The sequence below is a fragment of the Equus przewalskii genome, chromosome 7 (assembly GCF_037783145.1).
Source record: "Equus przewalskii isolate Varuska chromosome 7, EquPr2, whole genome shotgun sequence".
NCBI classification, from domain to species: Eukaryota; Metazoa; Chordata; class Mammalia; order Perissodactyla; family Equidae; genus Equus; species Equus przewalskii.
In genome coordinates, this window is record NC_091837.1 from 80,475,214 (window position 1) to 80,491,801 (window position 16,588).

Below are 16,588 nucleotides of genomic sequence, written 5' to 3' on the forward strand. Positions count from 1 at the left end.
AAGAGTATTCCTTTTCGCACTGACATTATATTTTAGTAGGAACATAGAAGACATATAAGGTTTAACATTCAGCATAGTAACAAGTCAAGAAATCATGTTTAAGAAAAATTTAAAGGAATTTGGTTTAACCTGGAGAAGAAATGGCTTAGGGATGAAAAGATAATTTGAAAATTATTTTAAAAGTTGTTATATAGAAGAAAGTTAGGCACACTTTTGTGTAACTAAGGTGCAGAAGTCACAGAGGGGCTGATTTTGTTTATAAGAAAACTTTCAAATGGAGCTATCTAAAAATGCAGTGATCTCTCTTATGGAACTGTAAATGTCCTGTCATTGTTAGCAGTCCGAGGCCTTATGACCATCATTCACAGATGAGGTAGAGGTGACTCCTAATATCAGATAAGACTAAATGACCTCTCAGTTTCCAGCCCTTAAGAAAGATTGTGTGGTTCCATGGGGAAATGGTCGGACCAAACAGTGAGTAGAAAGAGAGGAGGAGAGTGACTTCCCTCTCACCTCCACATAAGGCCATCTTTAGCTTTTCAGTCCATCCCCGTATTTCCCTAGATCAGACTCCTGACTGCTTCTCGAAAGGTCACTCACAGATGTGTCTTGGTGATGCTTTCCCCATATCTAGAAAGCCAAACTGTATAACCCTTAGATCACAGCCCTCTATAGGGATTTGGTTCAACCAAATGATGTCTATATTTTTAAACTGCCTATTTATATGTCACTTATTATAGGAGCCTTGTTTACAAACAATATTTATAACTCTATTTTCATGGCAGTAGATATAATTATTTTTTTTGCTTAATGAAATTCATTGTAATTTTTTTTTCAGAAAGACTAATTAGCTCAACTTTATAAAGGAAGTCATTTACTGGCATTTTTAACTCTAATATAGTGTAATATGAAATAAGAATTTTTTTAATGGCAGAAAACTATGATAAGGTGAGAATTGATATGAATAAACAAGGTGAACTGTTTCCTTGAGAAGTATATCTGCTTTTCTGATTCTTTTGAATGTCAAAATAATCAGCTAAAACTCAAAGATGACTGGGAAATATAAGTAGTACTAAACTTCTATTATTACAGTAAAACCTCTCTTACCCAATTCAGTCAGGACCAGTAGTAGGTCAGTTTAACGGGATGGTTAAAGCAAGAAGTTAGGAAAATAGTATATACCTAAGATAACTTATTTTAACTTAAAATACGTAAGTGTATTTTCTTTTACCAACCTTTTGGTGTAGGACTGAGTCCCTTCTTTTGTGTGAATCTGCCGATTAGAGTTAAACATCATTTTTGTTAGATAAACCACATCCAGAGTATAATTGTCTATGATTTTCAGTTTAAGTTTCTTTAAAGAGGATCCAGAAACATTTCTGATACTAGGTATAGAATTTTTCTAGATTTTTATTTTTTTCCTAATTTTTTACAGTTGTCTCACATATACATAATTAACAATGTTTTAAGCAACTGGACCTCATCGGTTTTTTCCAAAACTTTCAACTTGGTTGTCTTAATTAATTTTCTTACTTTACATACTCATTTAAACATCCACTTATGGGCTGGCCCGGTGGCGCAGGAGTTAAGTTCACACGTTCCACTTCTCGGTGGCCCGGGGTTCGCTGGTTGGGATCCCGGGTGCGGACATGGCACCTCTTGGCACGCCACGCTGGGGTAGGTGTCCCACGTATAAAGTAGAGGAAGTTGGACACGGATGTTAGCTCAGGGCCAGGCTTCCTCAGCAAAAAAAGAGGAGGACTGGCAGTAGTTAGCTCAGGGCTAATCTACCTCAAAAAAAAATAATTAATTAAAAAAAATAATAAAATAAACATCCAATTAAATTGTATAATTTAGTTTTCATGCCCATTATTTCATATGCTTATATAACATGTTATTAAATTATGTAATGTTCAATAATAAATACCATTGACATAAAGAGATTTTTAGGACTAAACACAGTTGACTCTTGATAAGTAACTAACAACAAATGAAAATCATGCTTGAGGGAAGCCTGTTTCCTCTAAGCCATCAGCATGCCATAGGTATCATCTAAGAGCTGCTGCTTTTATATTCTTCCGTTGTTCTGTTGGACATACCGGTTTGTTTTTTAAGTCCCTTAACTACTTTGTCTCAAGTCATTTCAGAGGATTTAATGGTTAATCACTTTTTACCTGGTCTCAGATGTTTACGGATTGACATGGAACATCTTTCTCCAGAACATGAGGTAAGCTACCGTGCTGATTAAGCAGCTGTGGTTATCAGTGCTGTGTTTGTATGTTTTAATATCTCCTATGGAGACTTCCGTTCCTCATTATGTGAGGCTTGATTATGATACACTGTGCTTAATTTTTTGAAATCTACTTCAGTGTCATTTTATGGATTTATTTACTAGTTATGAGATCTTGAGCAACTCCTTTAACATCTTTGAGCCTCTGTTTAATTCTCTATAGTAGGGATAATGTACTCTCCTTCACTGAATAGAATTGAATCAGATAATGTACATGAAATGCTTTTATCTGTAAAATGTTATACAATGTTATCTCTGACAATCAGCTTTCTTAGAAGCAAAGTTTCTATTTTCTGTCACCATTTCCTCCTAACTCTTCCATTCTGTTTGTCTTCTTGTTTCTTCCAAAACCCTGCTTATCATTTATTTCCTATTCTATATCTTCAACCTGTTTTTCTACCAATTTTCTTTAACCTATTATCATGTTCAAATCCCCCCTCCTAAATGAAACAAAACAAAATCAAAATCTTCCCTTCGTCCTTGCCCTAAACCTCTTTTTCCTCCTGGTAGTCTACATTCACTCTCTCAACTTGCACACTCTCTGTTGTTATGTCGTATTCACCACCATCACACTAATCGAATGAAACCGCGGTCCCTAAGATCACTGGTAATTAAAGTGCTACACTCAAAGGACACTTTTCAGACCTGATAGGAGTTTATAGCAGTGCATACCCTTTTCATCCATAATCTCTGTCAACACTTAGCATTCTTAGACTTTTTAATTTGGTGGATATAAAATGGTATCTCATATGGTTTTCATTTCCACTTCTCCAATGATTGTCAAACTTGAGCATTGTTTGTGTGTTTACTGACTAGTTGTGTTCTTCAGCAAACTCTGTTTAGGGGTCAGCCCTGTGACCTAGTGGTTAAGTTTGGCACAGTCCACTTCAGTGGCCCAGGTTCAGTTCCCAGGTGCAGCAGACCTACACCACTCAGCAGCCATGCTGTGGCAGTGACCCACTTACAAAAGAGAGGAAGATTGGCACAGATGTTAGCTCAGGGTGAATCTTCTTCAGAAAAAAGAAAAAAAATGTTACACTTTCTGCCCATTTTTCATTTCAGTTGTCTTTTTTCCTATTACTTCTTCAAAGTTTGTTGTATATTTGAGTACCAGTATTTTGTCAGTTTTGTGTTTCATGAATATCTTTTCCAATTTGTGATGTCTTTTCATATTCCTGGCCCCTTTGAACACTGATTCTTAATTTTTTAATAGTCAAATTGATCATTTGTAAAAGACATCTGTACTTTCTTCAAAAATGTTTAAAGTTGTATTTTCACATTAAAATTCTTAATCCACCTAGAATTGGTTTTTATATATGGTGTGAGGTAGCAGTCCAATTACATTTTTTTCCATATGGATAACCAGTTGTTCCATTACTGTTTGTTGAACAATACATCGTGTCTATACTGATTGGCAGTGACACCTCTATCATATATGGAGTTTCCATATATGCATGTGTTTATCATTAGGGAACATTGTTTTCCACTGGTCTCTTGGTCAATTATTATAACAATGGTACACTGTCTTTATTTTAATTGCCTTGTTAAAAAGTCCTAATGTCTAATAAGACAAGTCCAACACCCTGTCCTTTCATTATAACTATTCATGACCCTTAGCTTTTTCCTGTAAATGTTAGTATTATCTTGTCAGATTCCAAGAAAGATCTCATTCAGATTCTGATTGAAATTGAACTGATTCTATAAATTAATTTGAGGAGACATCATCTTCATGATTTTGAATCTTCCTGTCCAGAATATACTATATCATACATTTATTTAGATCTCTTTTAATGCCTTTCAGTAAAGTTTTATAATTTCTTTCAAAAAAAAGTGACACCTTATATCTATAATGTTATAATGCTACCTTTTCAGGATTATATATTTTTTAACCCTTCTTTGCTGGTATATAGAAATACATATAACTTGTATGTTGAATTTATATCTGGCCAACTTGAGAACTTTATTATTAATTTTAATAGTAAAATGTCTCTGAATTTTTTTGAGTATGTTTTATGTGTAGGAAAGTCACCTGCAAATAATGTTTTCTTTTCTAATACTTTTACTTTGTTTTTTCCCTTTGTCTTATTGTGGGATCTATATTGCTGTCCCTTTTTCACTTCTGATATTGTTATTTTGTTTCTTACTTTCTTTTTAAAACAGTTTTGATAGGAATTTATCAATTTTATTAATCTTTTCAAATATTGAAGTTTAGCTATGTTGATTTTTCTCAATTTGTTTCCTGTGTCATTGATTTCTATTTTCATCTTTATTTCCTTCTGCTTTCTTTAGGTTTGATTTTTTTCTCCTTCTCTAACTCCCTAAGGAGGAAGCTTAGATTATTTACTTGTTAACTTTTCTTTTCTGATACATGAATTTAAGTCTGGTATTCCTTTGGCCACATCCCATGCATTAGCTGTGTTGTATCTTTGTTATCATTCAGTTCAAACTAGATTCTCATTTCCATTATTTCTTTCTGGATCCATGGATTTTATTTAAAAGGTAAAGGTAGTTAATTTTCTGACTCAGTTCTCCTATATTTGTATCAGTTTTCTGTGATCTGCTTTTCTATCAGCTATTGAAAGACGTGTTAAAGTTATGATTGGGAATTGTCTATTTCTCCTTTTAGGTTTTCAATTTTTGTTTTGTATATTTTATAGATGCCCTTTATCAAGTTAAGTTCCCTTTTATTGCTAGTTGGTCGAGTATTTTTATCATGAAGGGGTGTTGGATATTGTCAAGTGTTTTTTCTCATCAGTTGAGGTGATCGCATGGTTATCGTTTTTTTTCTCTTGATACAATGTTTTATATTAATGGATTTTTGGATGTTAAACCAACCTTTGCATTCCTGCAATAAATGTCACTTATTTATGGTGTATAATTCCTTTTATGTGAAGTTGGATTTGGTTTGCTAGTATTCTGTTGAGGATTTTTGTATCCAAGATGGAGGCTAAGTCTGTAGGATAGAACAAACAAGAAGCAAGCCTTATTTCACCACCCTCCGTTAGTGTAGGGTGGGACTGAAAATGGTGGGGGGGGGGGGGGTTAAAAGTCTTTAAAAGGATCAGACTCCCAGATTCCTTTTCCAACCTTGATGAAAGATTGGGGCTTTGCTTTCTAGACTTGGGAGATCAGGCATAGCTGAGAGCAGGAATGAGCTGCTATACTGAATAAAGGGAAATTAGGTGAAGGCATAGTTAGTGATTAGAAACCTCAATACCTTTCCCCTTCTTGACTCCAAGAATGCTGGCAGCCAGGATTATACCCGAAGGGGAAAAAAATTGACAAAGTTGGGTTTGTGCCAGATTCACCTTAAAGTTAAGTTACTCTCATATATGAGGAGATTCTAATCAGCATTTTAGTGCCCCAGTCTTTGATGGACATCACAAGATCACCAACCATTTGAGAAATGGATTCTAACCTCAAAGACAGATGAAAACGTATACACAAGAAAGAACATACTGGAGGAAACAGAGACAGTGCCAGGAGCAGAAGAAAAAATACAAAAAACTCTCCCAAAAAACAGTAAAGGAAAAAATAGCCAAACAAACAAGATATATAATCTGTTAGATGAGAGAGAGCAGGAAAACAGAAAATAATCAAAAAAGTTAGTTAACCTAGGAGATGTCACATGCATATGAAGAAAGTCCCACTCTCTCAGAATAATAACCAGAGTTCTTACTGTAATGTGAAAGGCTCTAGAGGGTCGAGCCCCTCTCCTCCTTTACATCTCAGGCCTGGTCTTCTACCCTCTCCCTTGCTCACTCTGCACCCACCACTCTGGCCGCCTTCCTTAAAACATGATAGACATACTCCCACTTACACCCTTAATTCAACCTCTTCCCAGTGTCTAAAACACTTACTCCTCATCTCCTTCAGATTCTGGCTTAAATGTCATCTTCTCCATGAAGCCTGCTCTGAACACCTCCATGTAAATTACAACATTCTTCCCTTTGGCTCCTGGTACCCCTTATCTTACTCAGTGTTCTTTCCAAAGCCCTTATCACCTTCTAATATATAATTTACCTGTTTTTTGTGTTCATTGTCCAGAACATAAGAACATAAACGCTCCACAAGGAGGGAACCTTATCTTTTTTATTTTCCTCATCTTCTGTGTCTAAAAAAGTGTCTAACACATAGTAGGTGACCATAAATATTTGTTGTTTAGTGACCTCCATACCCAAACATGGGCCAAGAATATACCAGAGGGCCATTTGGTTTCTGGTGTGGTTGCCAGCAATTGGAGCAGCAGCTGAAATCCCTCTGCCCTTTCCATTACTAACTCAGTCTCCCTGCAGGAATTATGTTAACTCTCAGACACCCATTGTACCCCTGAGTATATTTTAGTAGCCACAGACATATATGGTCTCTGCTCTAGACATTAAAATAGAGCATCTTGCTGTTTACAACCTGGGAAAAGCAAAGGGACATGGGATAGAACAGCTTTTACTGGGAAAATATGTCTGTGACTATGGTATGTGTATATGTTAATTGTATAGATGTATATAAATTTTACTTTTACCATTAGATGGTGGGGAAAGCTAAGGGGGAATGGGAGTCAGATTTAGAAAGAAGGTTAGTGAAAATCAAAATGACTTAAGTTACATGATTGAGATCTTTTAAAGCAATCTCTCTACCTAGTCTAGTAATCTACCATGAATTCCTTTAACAAAGTAATTGCCAAAACTTTAAATTTTTAATTAATATGTTAGCTTATGGGAATATTAAAAATTCAATTAAAAAGTTTAAACCATAGTATTTTACTATATAAACTGTATTTTACTAAAGTCAATTTTTTTTAATCAGGTTATTTTAACTTCCATGATAAAAGAATGTGAACAAAAAGTAGAGAACAAGACTGTCCAAGAGCCTCAAGGGTAAGACATTAATTTTTTTTTAAGGCTTCATGTTAACCTGAATTTCTCTGTCTCAGTTTTCCATTTAGACATTTAGACATTCCATTTAGACTGCATTTCCATTGTAGTCAGTTATTTGGAAGATAAGAAAATTTTTTAAATTGGCAGTTTTCAAATGCTAGTCCATAAACCATCTGCATCAGAATTATCTGGGGAATTTAAAATTCAGGTCTCTACCCCATGCTCTGTGCCCTCCTCTCAACATTCTGATTCAGTTCAGGGATCTATATATTTAAAAGCTTCCAAAGAGATTCTGGTATGTAGCCAGATTTAAGAATCACTGGTCAAAATAGCTGGAGATTTGTGACATGAGTTATAAGATGTAACTTGATTCACTGAATAAAGGATTATAAACTTGTGAATGTTCTAGTCACATGCTTCTAACCAAACTAGTTAGAATTCAAAGATTCAGTGAAATTAAAATATGAACATAGATATAAAAGAATAAACTTGGGCATTTCAGGGGAGGAGGTAATTTACAAATAGATTTTGTGTACTTTAATTCTTGCTGAAGTAACCTTGAGTAGTTAATCTTAAATGGACTCAGTTGGGCATAAAAAGCTCAAATGTGTTTCTTTATAAAGCTGACTAACAGGAAAAACTGTTTCGTCTGAGCCGTCTAGGTACACATACACACACTTCACACCCCCAAACACCCCACCCGCCTCCCCACACACACAGAGTGTTTTGCCTCTTACTATGTGTCACAACTCTTTCTTTGGCCTCCTAGAATGGTAAGAGCTCTTCTACCATTTTAGCCATGGAAATTTAAAACAATAAAAATACTTTGATAGGTTTCTTTTCTGAACACAAAACTGTAAAATTAACACCAAAGTAAATCATTCTGTCCATTTGTCATACATTAAGATTATTTGGTGCCTTATTAGTTGAAAATGTGAAAGGTTTTGGAACGAAATTGAGAAAAATTCTATGTGAAAGCCTTCACATATAATCCACATCCTTAATTAAGCCTTGCAAATCTTAATTAATTTTTTAATTACTAGAAATAGTTCATACACAAAGTTATAAATGTCTCCCTTTCCTGTCCTTACACTCCAAAACAAGGAATTTTTTTTAAGTACGTTTATGATCTTGTCATACCAGTTGGCAAAGAAGGCATATATCAGAAGGACTCAGGACTCAACTTGAAAAGGCTTGTAATGGCCAAAGAAGGGATAATTTGGGCATCACAAGATAATAAGTGCAATGCGTTGTATTACATCAAATATGTTTAAATATATGAGTTTATAATGATATCAAGGAAAAAGAAACACCTAACTGGTCACCATCAGAGGGTGAATCAATTCATTATTTTGGAAACTGTGTATAAAGAGAGGGAATTGAACATTTATCTTGTCTTTACTATATAAAGTATATCGCTGGGTAACAGTAGTACATGTGGGGGAAAGTTTTCTTCACTGAGGTATTCTGGCTCACAAATGAAGAAGAAATGATAGAATTAGAATAATACATTTTGTAAGGGCTAATGAATTAGTGGGTCTAGGCATTGATCTTTAACAGATGTTAGCATCACCAAAAAGAGAGAGAAGCAGACATTATCTGCTTCATGATGTGAACACACCTCACACCTCCTCCTATGAAGCAGTCTTGCCAAACAAAAAACATGCCCTGAATCTGAGCTCCAGATCTAGACCCAGCTACCAAATTTATGGGAAACACAGAGGAACATGTTAAACAACTCAGGAGAAATGCAATCAGCAAAATTCAGACTGTGGGAACCTATATAAGACAAATAACTCAGTTCCTTCAACATGTAAATTCTATGGAGATAAAAGAGAAGGGGAACCTGTGGATTAAAAGAGACTTAAGAGACATATCAACCAATTGCAATGCTTGAAACTTTGGATCCTGACTCAGAAACAAACTGTAAGGAACAAAACAATAAATCACTAATGACATTTTTGAAACAATTAGAAATTTGAACAAAGGCCAGATAATGGATGATATTAAGGAGTTGTTATTTTGGTGTGATAATGACTCTGTGTTTATATTTTTAAAAATAGCACTTATCTTTTAGAGATACATACCAGAATATGGGAGAGGGAAGGAGGTGGGTATGGATGAAATAAAATTGACTATGAGTTGATAATTGTTGAAGCTCAGTGATGAATACATAGGAATTCATTGTATTATCTGTTTACTTGAAATTCTCTACAATAAGAGTTTTAAAAAATCAGTGATAATATAAAAGATTTGAATACCATGGGAAAAATATGATTATAAAAATGAACTCTGGTTTTTCTTTTTTTAAAAGAGGGAAGGTCATGTAACCAAAGCAATCTTAGGAAGTTACAAAGATATTTCTTTCCTTTTAAATTCCTGCATGCAAATTCATGAAATTTCATTCAGAATATATTTCTATCTGTGAAATGCTCTGCTAATTGCTGTGGGGAATACAAAGATGAAGCACAAATGAATTTCATCCCCAAAGAACCTATGGTTTAGAGCACTGGTTTTCAAACTGCAGATCATGATCTGTTATGCATCATTAAATTAGTTCAAGATTCCAAGAAATAGAATCAAATACAAAGCAGAGAGTGCATCCCATGTAATGAGGATGGGTATTAGTTTTTTATCTGTATAAAGATGTGCTATTGGGTCATTGTGTAAAATGTATCTCTAACTGTGGCTCTTTGTCAGAAAAGTTTGAAAAGTCTTGATCTGCAGACAGAAAATAAATGCATAAGTATTTTGATACCCTTCTTATATTCATTCAGCATTTAGTAAAATCACTGAGCACCTACCATGGGCTGTTCATAAAGATGAACTTGAGCAAGGCAGTCCCTTCTTTTGGGGAACTTACAGCTGGAAGTGGAAAAAGGAATCTATTAAAAAATATAGATAAATACTTAAACAATGCCTTCAAATGTTTCCAAGGAAGAAGGAATACAGGAGTCTTCCAAGTGTGAACAGTTAGCCAGAGGCAAAGGTAGAAAGAAAAGGGATTATGTGGAGAAATAGCAACACTGCAAAAGGACAAAAGCTACAGAAAAGCATGTTTGGGAAGTGTGAGTAAAGATAGAGCACAGAGTATGGGAGAATGAGAGAAGGCTAGAGATAAGGGTCTAAAGCTGGACAGGCACCAGTTAATAAAGACCTTTGTATGCCACGTGAGAGGTTTGGACTTAATCCTATGGCCAGGAGTCAGCAAACTTTCTCTATAAAGACAGTAAATATTTTAAGCTTCACAAACCGTATAGTCTCCGTTGCGGCTACTCGACTGGACTCTGCTGTTGATGCAGGGAAGCAGCCGTTGACAATATGTAAATGAACGGGCATAGCTATATTCCAATAAAACTTTGTTTATGGAAACAGGCAGCAGACTGGGTTTGGCCTCCAACCCTTAGTTTACCAACCTTTAGGAACTTTATTTCTTGGGCTTTAGGGTCCATCAGAATCACCTGGAAATTCCTGGGTGCTGTCGTCAGAGTTTTTGATTCAGAAGGTCTAGGGTAGAGTCTGAGAGTTTGCATTGCAGCAAATTCTCAGGTCATGTGAATGCTATGGGTCCTGGAGTCACACTTTGAGAACCACTGCTTTAGAAGCCATCCTGTAGTGAATACTAGCAACAGAGAAGCAGATGGGACAGACTGGAAAGCTGTTATAGTAACCCATGATGAAAGCAGGTGTGGGCATGGAGGAGCAGGTTATAGTAAGGAACACTTAAAAACCAGGTACCAATCTCAGCATTTTTCATGTATTTGCTAATAATTATCATAATAACCCTACAATGTAGATGTTATTACTATTCCCATTTTACAGGTGACACAGAGGTTAGGTAACTTGATCAAAGGCCTCCTAGCTACTAAGTAGAGGAGCCAGAATTTGAACCCAGGCATTGTGGTTCTTGAGATCATGCTCTTAGCCACCATGTTGTAATGCCTATATATGGCAGTGAGTATGAGAATAAGATAGGTTCAAGATATATTTAAAATGTGAATTCAGTGTAACTTGGCAACAGATTAAGAGTGAAGGAGAACCAGAATCTAAGTATTCTTAGGTTGAATGGTGGCACAATCCAGCAAAATGGACTAAGAGCTATTCTGAACAGGAATATTTAAAATTTGAGGTACAGGTAGAGAAGCACTAAAGGCAGTCACTGAGATTTAGGACCCCTTAGAATATAGGTGGTAATTAAAGTTTTGGGGTAAGAGTTGGGGTGGATGGATGATATCACTTGGAAAAGGAGCTCCAATGGGGAAGAAAAGAAACCCAGACATGGAATTAGACCAACAGTAAAGATGCAACATTTGAGAGAGCTTGTCTGCGAAGTAGGAAGCAAACCAGAGTGGTATTAAAAAATCAGATAGGAATTTCAAAGAGATGGAGTAGTGATCTTTAATTTGCAACATGGAATGATATAAGGAGAGAAAGAGATATTCTAGTACACAAATAATTTTAAAAATAGGCCAGAAGTAAGAGGTTCTACAGATTCAGAATCAACAAGAAATGGCAACTGATTGGATATGAGTTGCAAAGGGAGGATCTGAGATTTCCTTGAAAACTTGCAGTAAGAAAACATATTAACTTACAAGGCTGCCCATTTCATTTTTAACAATTCTCTTTTTTAAAAATTCCTTTCTTATCCTGAGCTAAAATCTCCCTTCCTATAATGTCTGCTCTCTAAAACAGCTTTTCATCCTTTGGCGGAGGGGTCAGAGCGTTATGGATCCCTTTGTAAAAGTGATAAAATCTAAACTGTCTCTTCAGAAAAAGATGCTGTAATGCAATGGTTCTGTACTGGAGAGCTTTGTAAACTGCATACCTGGGTCCTCTACCTCAGATGGAAAGGATCCAAATCCCTGGGGTTAGGCCGAAGCATCTATATTTTCAAGAAGTTCCCCAGGTGATTGTGATGTATATCAGTGGAGCTATGCAGATATATACAGCTGTGCAGATATATATTATGTATCTAATTTTTCCCACATGATGTAGGGAGGTGTCCGTTAAGTCTCCTAAATCTTCTCTTCTCCAGACCAAACTTTCTTCATTCCTTTCACTTTTACCTCTTATGGTTTCCAGACCCCTTAACATCGTTGTTGCCCTCCTCTTAGAAAACCATTAAAACTTGATAGTGTCTCAGGTATTATCTGACCCATGTATCCTGTTTTCTAGATGCAAACTAAAATCATACTTATCTTTTGACTTAACACTGTTTTCTACAGAAAGAGAACAGCACTGTAAACCTAGAGTGTTAAGGAAAGTCATCATAGAAAAGATAGGACTTGAACTGAGATTTGCAAGATGGCTAGACATCAGAGGGAAAGAGATTTAACTTGAGAGTGATTAGAACAATTAGACTAGCCAAACCTGACTCAATGGGGTTTAGAAGTTGTGCAGTGATGGTGGGTTTAAAAAACAAAACAAAACAAGAGTTAGATTGCTGTCTTTCTTGAATGCCAGGCACATTTTATCTTATAGGTAGTAAATAGCCATTGAAGATTTTTGAGAAGGGATGTGTTATAAAGAAGTGATTATTTCAGAGGTGAATCTGATCATTCAAGGAGACCAGATCCAAGACTGTTGGAATAATTCAGCTCTAAAGTATTGACAGGGGAGATATAAGTACACAATAGAGGAGATGTTTCGTAGAATGAAGTCACAGGATTTGATGATTGGTTTGAAATAGAAAGAGAGAGAGCCGTTATAGTCACTGCTGGAAAGAGAAGAAAATAGTGGAATCAATGGCAGATAAGGAAATAAAAATGGGGAGTTACTTCTAAAGTTAGGATGTAAAAAAAGCTGGAAACACTGGCTTTGTCTAGCAAACAATAGTAATATAGGACTGGCCCTCAGGGAAAGGGTTGTAATTCAATAAATATTTTAGAGTTGTCCTTGGGTTGTGATTCAGTAAATATTTTAGAGTTGTCCTTCTGGAGATGAAATTTGAAACTTCAAGAGTAAGTTTGTAGTTGAAGAACCAAGAGCCAAATGCTGAACCTTATGAAGGATTGCTTTGTGGGAAGAGAAAAAGCAGCAGGAAAGGAGTAGTCAAAGACATGAGGGAACAGACCTGGTCAGTGTCCTGGCAGCAGAGCTTCGGGAAGAAGAGATTTTCAAAATGGGAGTCGTGGTCAGGTGTTTACCTGAGTGATCCACGGTGTACATCTTTAAAGACCACACAGAACCACAAGTCCTTGGTGGCAGCACATACTTCTTGCGTAGATTCAGCAGACATCTGTTGAACTCCTGTTCTGTCTTACTTAGACCTCAGGATGTTTTGCAGTAGTAATTGCAGTCTTTGTTTTACGGGTGAGGAAACTAAGTCAGAGTTATCTAAAGCATCTTGGCCAAAGCCACAAGCCCAGTAAACTGGGTTCCTGAGTCCATTGCAGCATAATTATTGAATCACTGAAAAATTGAACTTGATCAGTACTCTGTTTGGTAGTATGATAAATCAGCAATCTTTAGTAGTCATTTAGATTGTGTTTACTTCCTACACAGAAGTTTGGAGAAACAAGAAAGAAGAAATGGATTTGACGTTATTGATTGAGACTAATGCAACTGGCAATTGAGGACATGTTTCTCCCCCACCCCTTAAAAAAAAAGTAACATGTCATAGGATTATTATCAGCACAGTACAAGACCTCACTGTGATTTAATTTACTCATTTGTGAATATAGGGATATATCTGTCTCCCAGGGTTGCTGTAAGAATTAAATGAAATGATGCTGATAATATGAAAAATAACTAACATTTACGGCATACTATTACATGCCTAGCACTGCCAACAAGCACTTTACACTCATATAATCCTTCATAGCCCAATGAGGTAGATATTAGGATTCTCTGCATTTTACAGAGGAGGTTAAATAACTTGCCCAGGGTCACATAGCTGGTAAATGACAGAACCAAGATTCACTCTCATTCCAGACTTGCTCCTAACCATTGCACCATACTGCTTGCTTTAATAGACGCCATGAACATGAAAAGCTCCCAACCTATTATGGTACATAAAAACTCCACTCCATAATTATTAATTTCCCTTTTGTGATACCAGTTCAGAATGTATTTATTAACGATATACTACTAAAGAAATGAAAAAATGGATTAGTTTTTTAATTGCTTTACATGGATTTTAAAATTTCTTTCATAGCTCTATGTCAATTGCTGCAAGCTTAGTGAGTGAAGATACAAAGACCAAGTTTTTGAACAAAATGGGCCAGTTGACAACATCAGGTGCCATGTTGGCCAATGTGTTTCAGAGAAAGAAGTAAAAGCAAGAAGGAAGCCCCCAGTAAACACTAAGATGGACCTCAAGCAGATTTGTTCCTTGTACTTGAAGTACTTGCCTTTTTTATTTCCTTGTTTTGTGTTCTTGCATTATAATTTTATCCTAACCTCCAAAGATATTTGCACTGCTTTTGATTATTGCTGTATATCTGTTAATTTGGGAGTTATAACTGTGGTGATAGAAAACTGACTTGATAGTCTGTACGAGTCCTTCTTCTATGTTCTTGTCTTTCAGAATAATTTTTTTTATATATATATATATATAGTGAAGAGGTTTTTTTTTAATTTTGGATGGGATATTAGCAAATATCTGTATGATACACTAAGCTATTACAATGGTACTTAAAATAATGTAAATTTGAAGTCATTGTTATAAAGTAATAAAAGTGGAGATTACTTAAGTATTTAAATTATGAAAGAATAATGCAGACTTTTTATTGTTTCTTAACTGACTAGAAAGAGCCACCAGCATTACTCTGTGCCTTTTGGACTTCAGTTTGTGTGTCTGTAGGAACTGTGTGCATTCCATTCACACAGTATTTATAATACTGTGATGAATTTGAATTACAAATCCTACAGTAAGTAGATAATAAGAAACTTTCAGCATTTCCTAGCTCTCATGCGTATTCTTTAAGTGCTATTTAAACCTCCCCGGCACTTACATGCGTGTAATGGATGCACCTGAGGAAAGACAGCGCATAAGCATGGGGAGTGGTAACCAAGGTGAATTTTGCAAACTGGCATGTAGTAGATTTAAATACTCAAAAATAAATGTAAGTAAAAAGAGCTGGTAATTGCGAAATATTTTCCCAAATTGAAATACAGAAGAAAATGTGGTTTGAATCTGAAATTTAACACTTATTTACATGAAACATTTTATTTAAGATATTTTCTAATGATTTTAATTTCAGATATTATCTTTTCATTTTGTGTGTTACAAAGAAGTACAGAAAAGTTAAGGACTTTTGGGGGCTGTTTTTTTCCCTCTGAACTAAAAATGACACTGGCTAAATTATTATTGGTTAGTTATCACCTTGTCCCTTAAAGTCAGTGACTATTCTTGTGTTTGATATATATTACAGAGAGTCTTAAGTCAGTGTACAGTTCCACTGGAGTTTGACAAGTGTCTATAAAGTAATGCAACTTGAAGTAGAAAAGAGTGGGTACTGGACATAGAAGGGGGTGATTGGTTTAAGGGGTTAATGTGAGGCCTTTTTGAAAAATGACTATTTTGATAAAGAGAATTCTTGTTTGAGCACAGTTGATGCACATAGGTGATTCCCATGTTTGTTGCATAAGCTGGTTTAATACACTTGGATCATAGTTGGATTACATTCACTTCCTGAGAAAGTTAGCTTATCACACGTTCTGGCTTATAAAATAAGTTGCCATAGACAAAGCCATTTAAAAAGTTCATTCTGAAATTATTTCTTTTACCTACAGTGAAGTAATTGTTAACCAACTAGTCTTTCTGAAAACTGTTGGATTCTAGGCATTCCTGAGAAACTGAAAGTGGCTACCTTTCATGTCAAAAATGTTGATCTGTTATAAATAAAATGTTTTTGCATACTTGTTTTGGTTTTGGTTTTGGCTATGTGTATTTATTTTAATTTTGAAACACTATCCTATATCCAAGCAAAAGGAAATGAGAATGCATATATGCATTAAAATGTACGAATATCTTATTTTAGGACTATATATAAATTACCAATTTTTGTTTACTTTTACTAAAAAAAGATTTTTTGCTGTAAAATTAATACATTTCAGAGATGATTTAAAGAAAAATGTTTAAAACTCTCATTTGCTGGGGCTGGCCCCGTGGCCGAGTGGTTAAGTTCGCGCGCTCCGCTGCAGGCGGCCCAGTGTTTCCTTGGTTCGAATCCTGGGCGCGGACATGGCACTGCTCATCAGACCACGCTGAGGCAGTGTCCCACATGCCACAACTAGAAGAACCCACAACAAAGAATACACAACTATGTACCGGGGGGCGTTGGGGAGAAAAAGGAAAAAAATAAAATCTTTAAGAAAAAAAAAAAAAAAACTCTCATTTGCTGTGAACTACAGTAGAATAAGTATGTTTGTTACCAGGTGAATGAATATAATGTATTTTTTTGTGATAATTTTTATTAAT

General features: G+C 35.5%; 1 protein-coding gene across 26 annotated transcripts in view; it reads left to right on the forward strand.

Annotated features, from left to right (window-relative positions):
• RELCH (RAB11 binding and LisH domain, coiled-coil and HEAT repeat containing) overlaps positions 1–16,026 on the forward strand; it is a 114,867-nt gene extending 98,841 nt beyond the window's left edge. For all 26 annotated transcript variants that reach the window (XR_011542780.1, XR_011542779.1, XR_011542781.1 and 23 more), the window contains 3 exons: positions 2,139–2,227; positions 7,094–7,164; positions 14,321–16,026. Coding sequence is in view for 19 of the 26 variants with exons in the window: in XM_070630242.1 (XP_070486343.1) it covers positions 2,139–2,227; positions 7,094–7,164; positions 14,321–14,441 (281 nt within the window). In the remaining 7 variants the exon portion in view is untranslated. The remainder of the gene's footprint in view (positions 1–2,138; positions 2,228–7,093; positions 7,165–14,320) is intronic.
• The last annotated feature ends 562 nt before the right edge of the window (positions 16,027–16,588 follow it).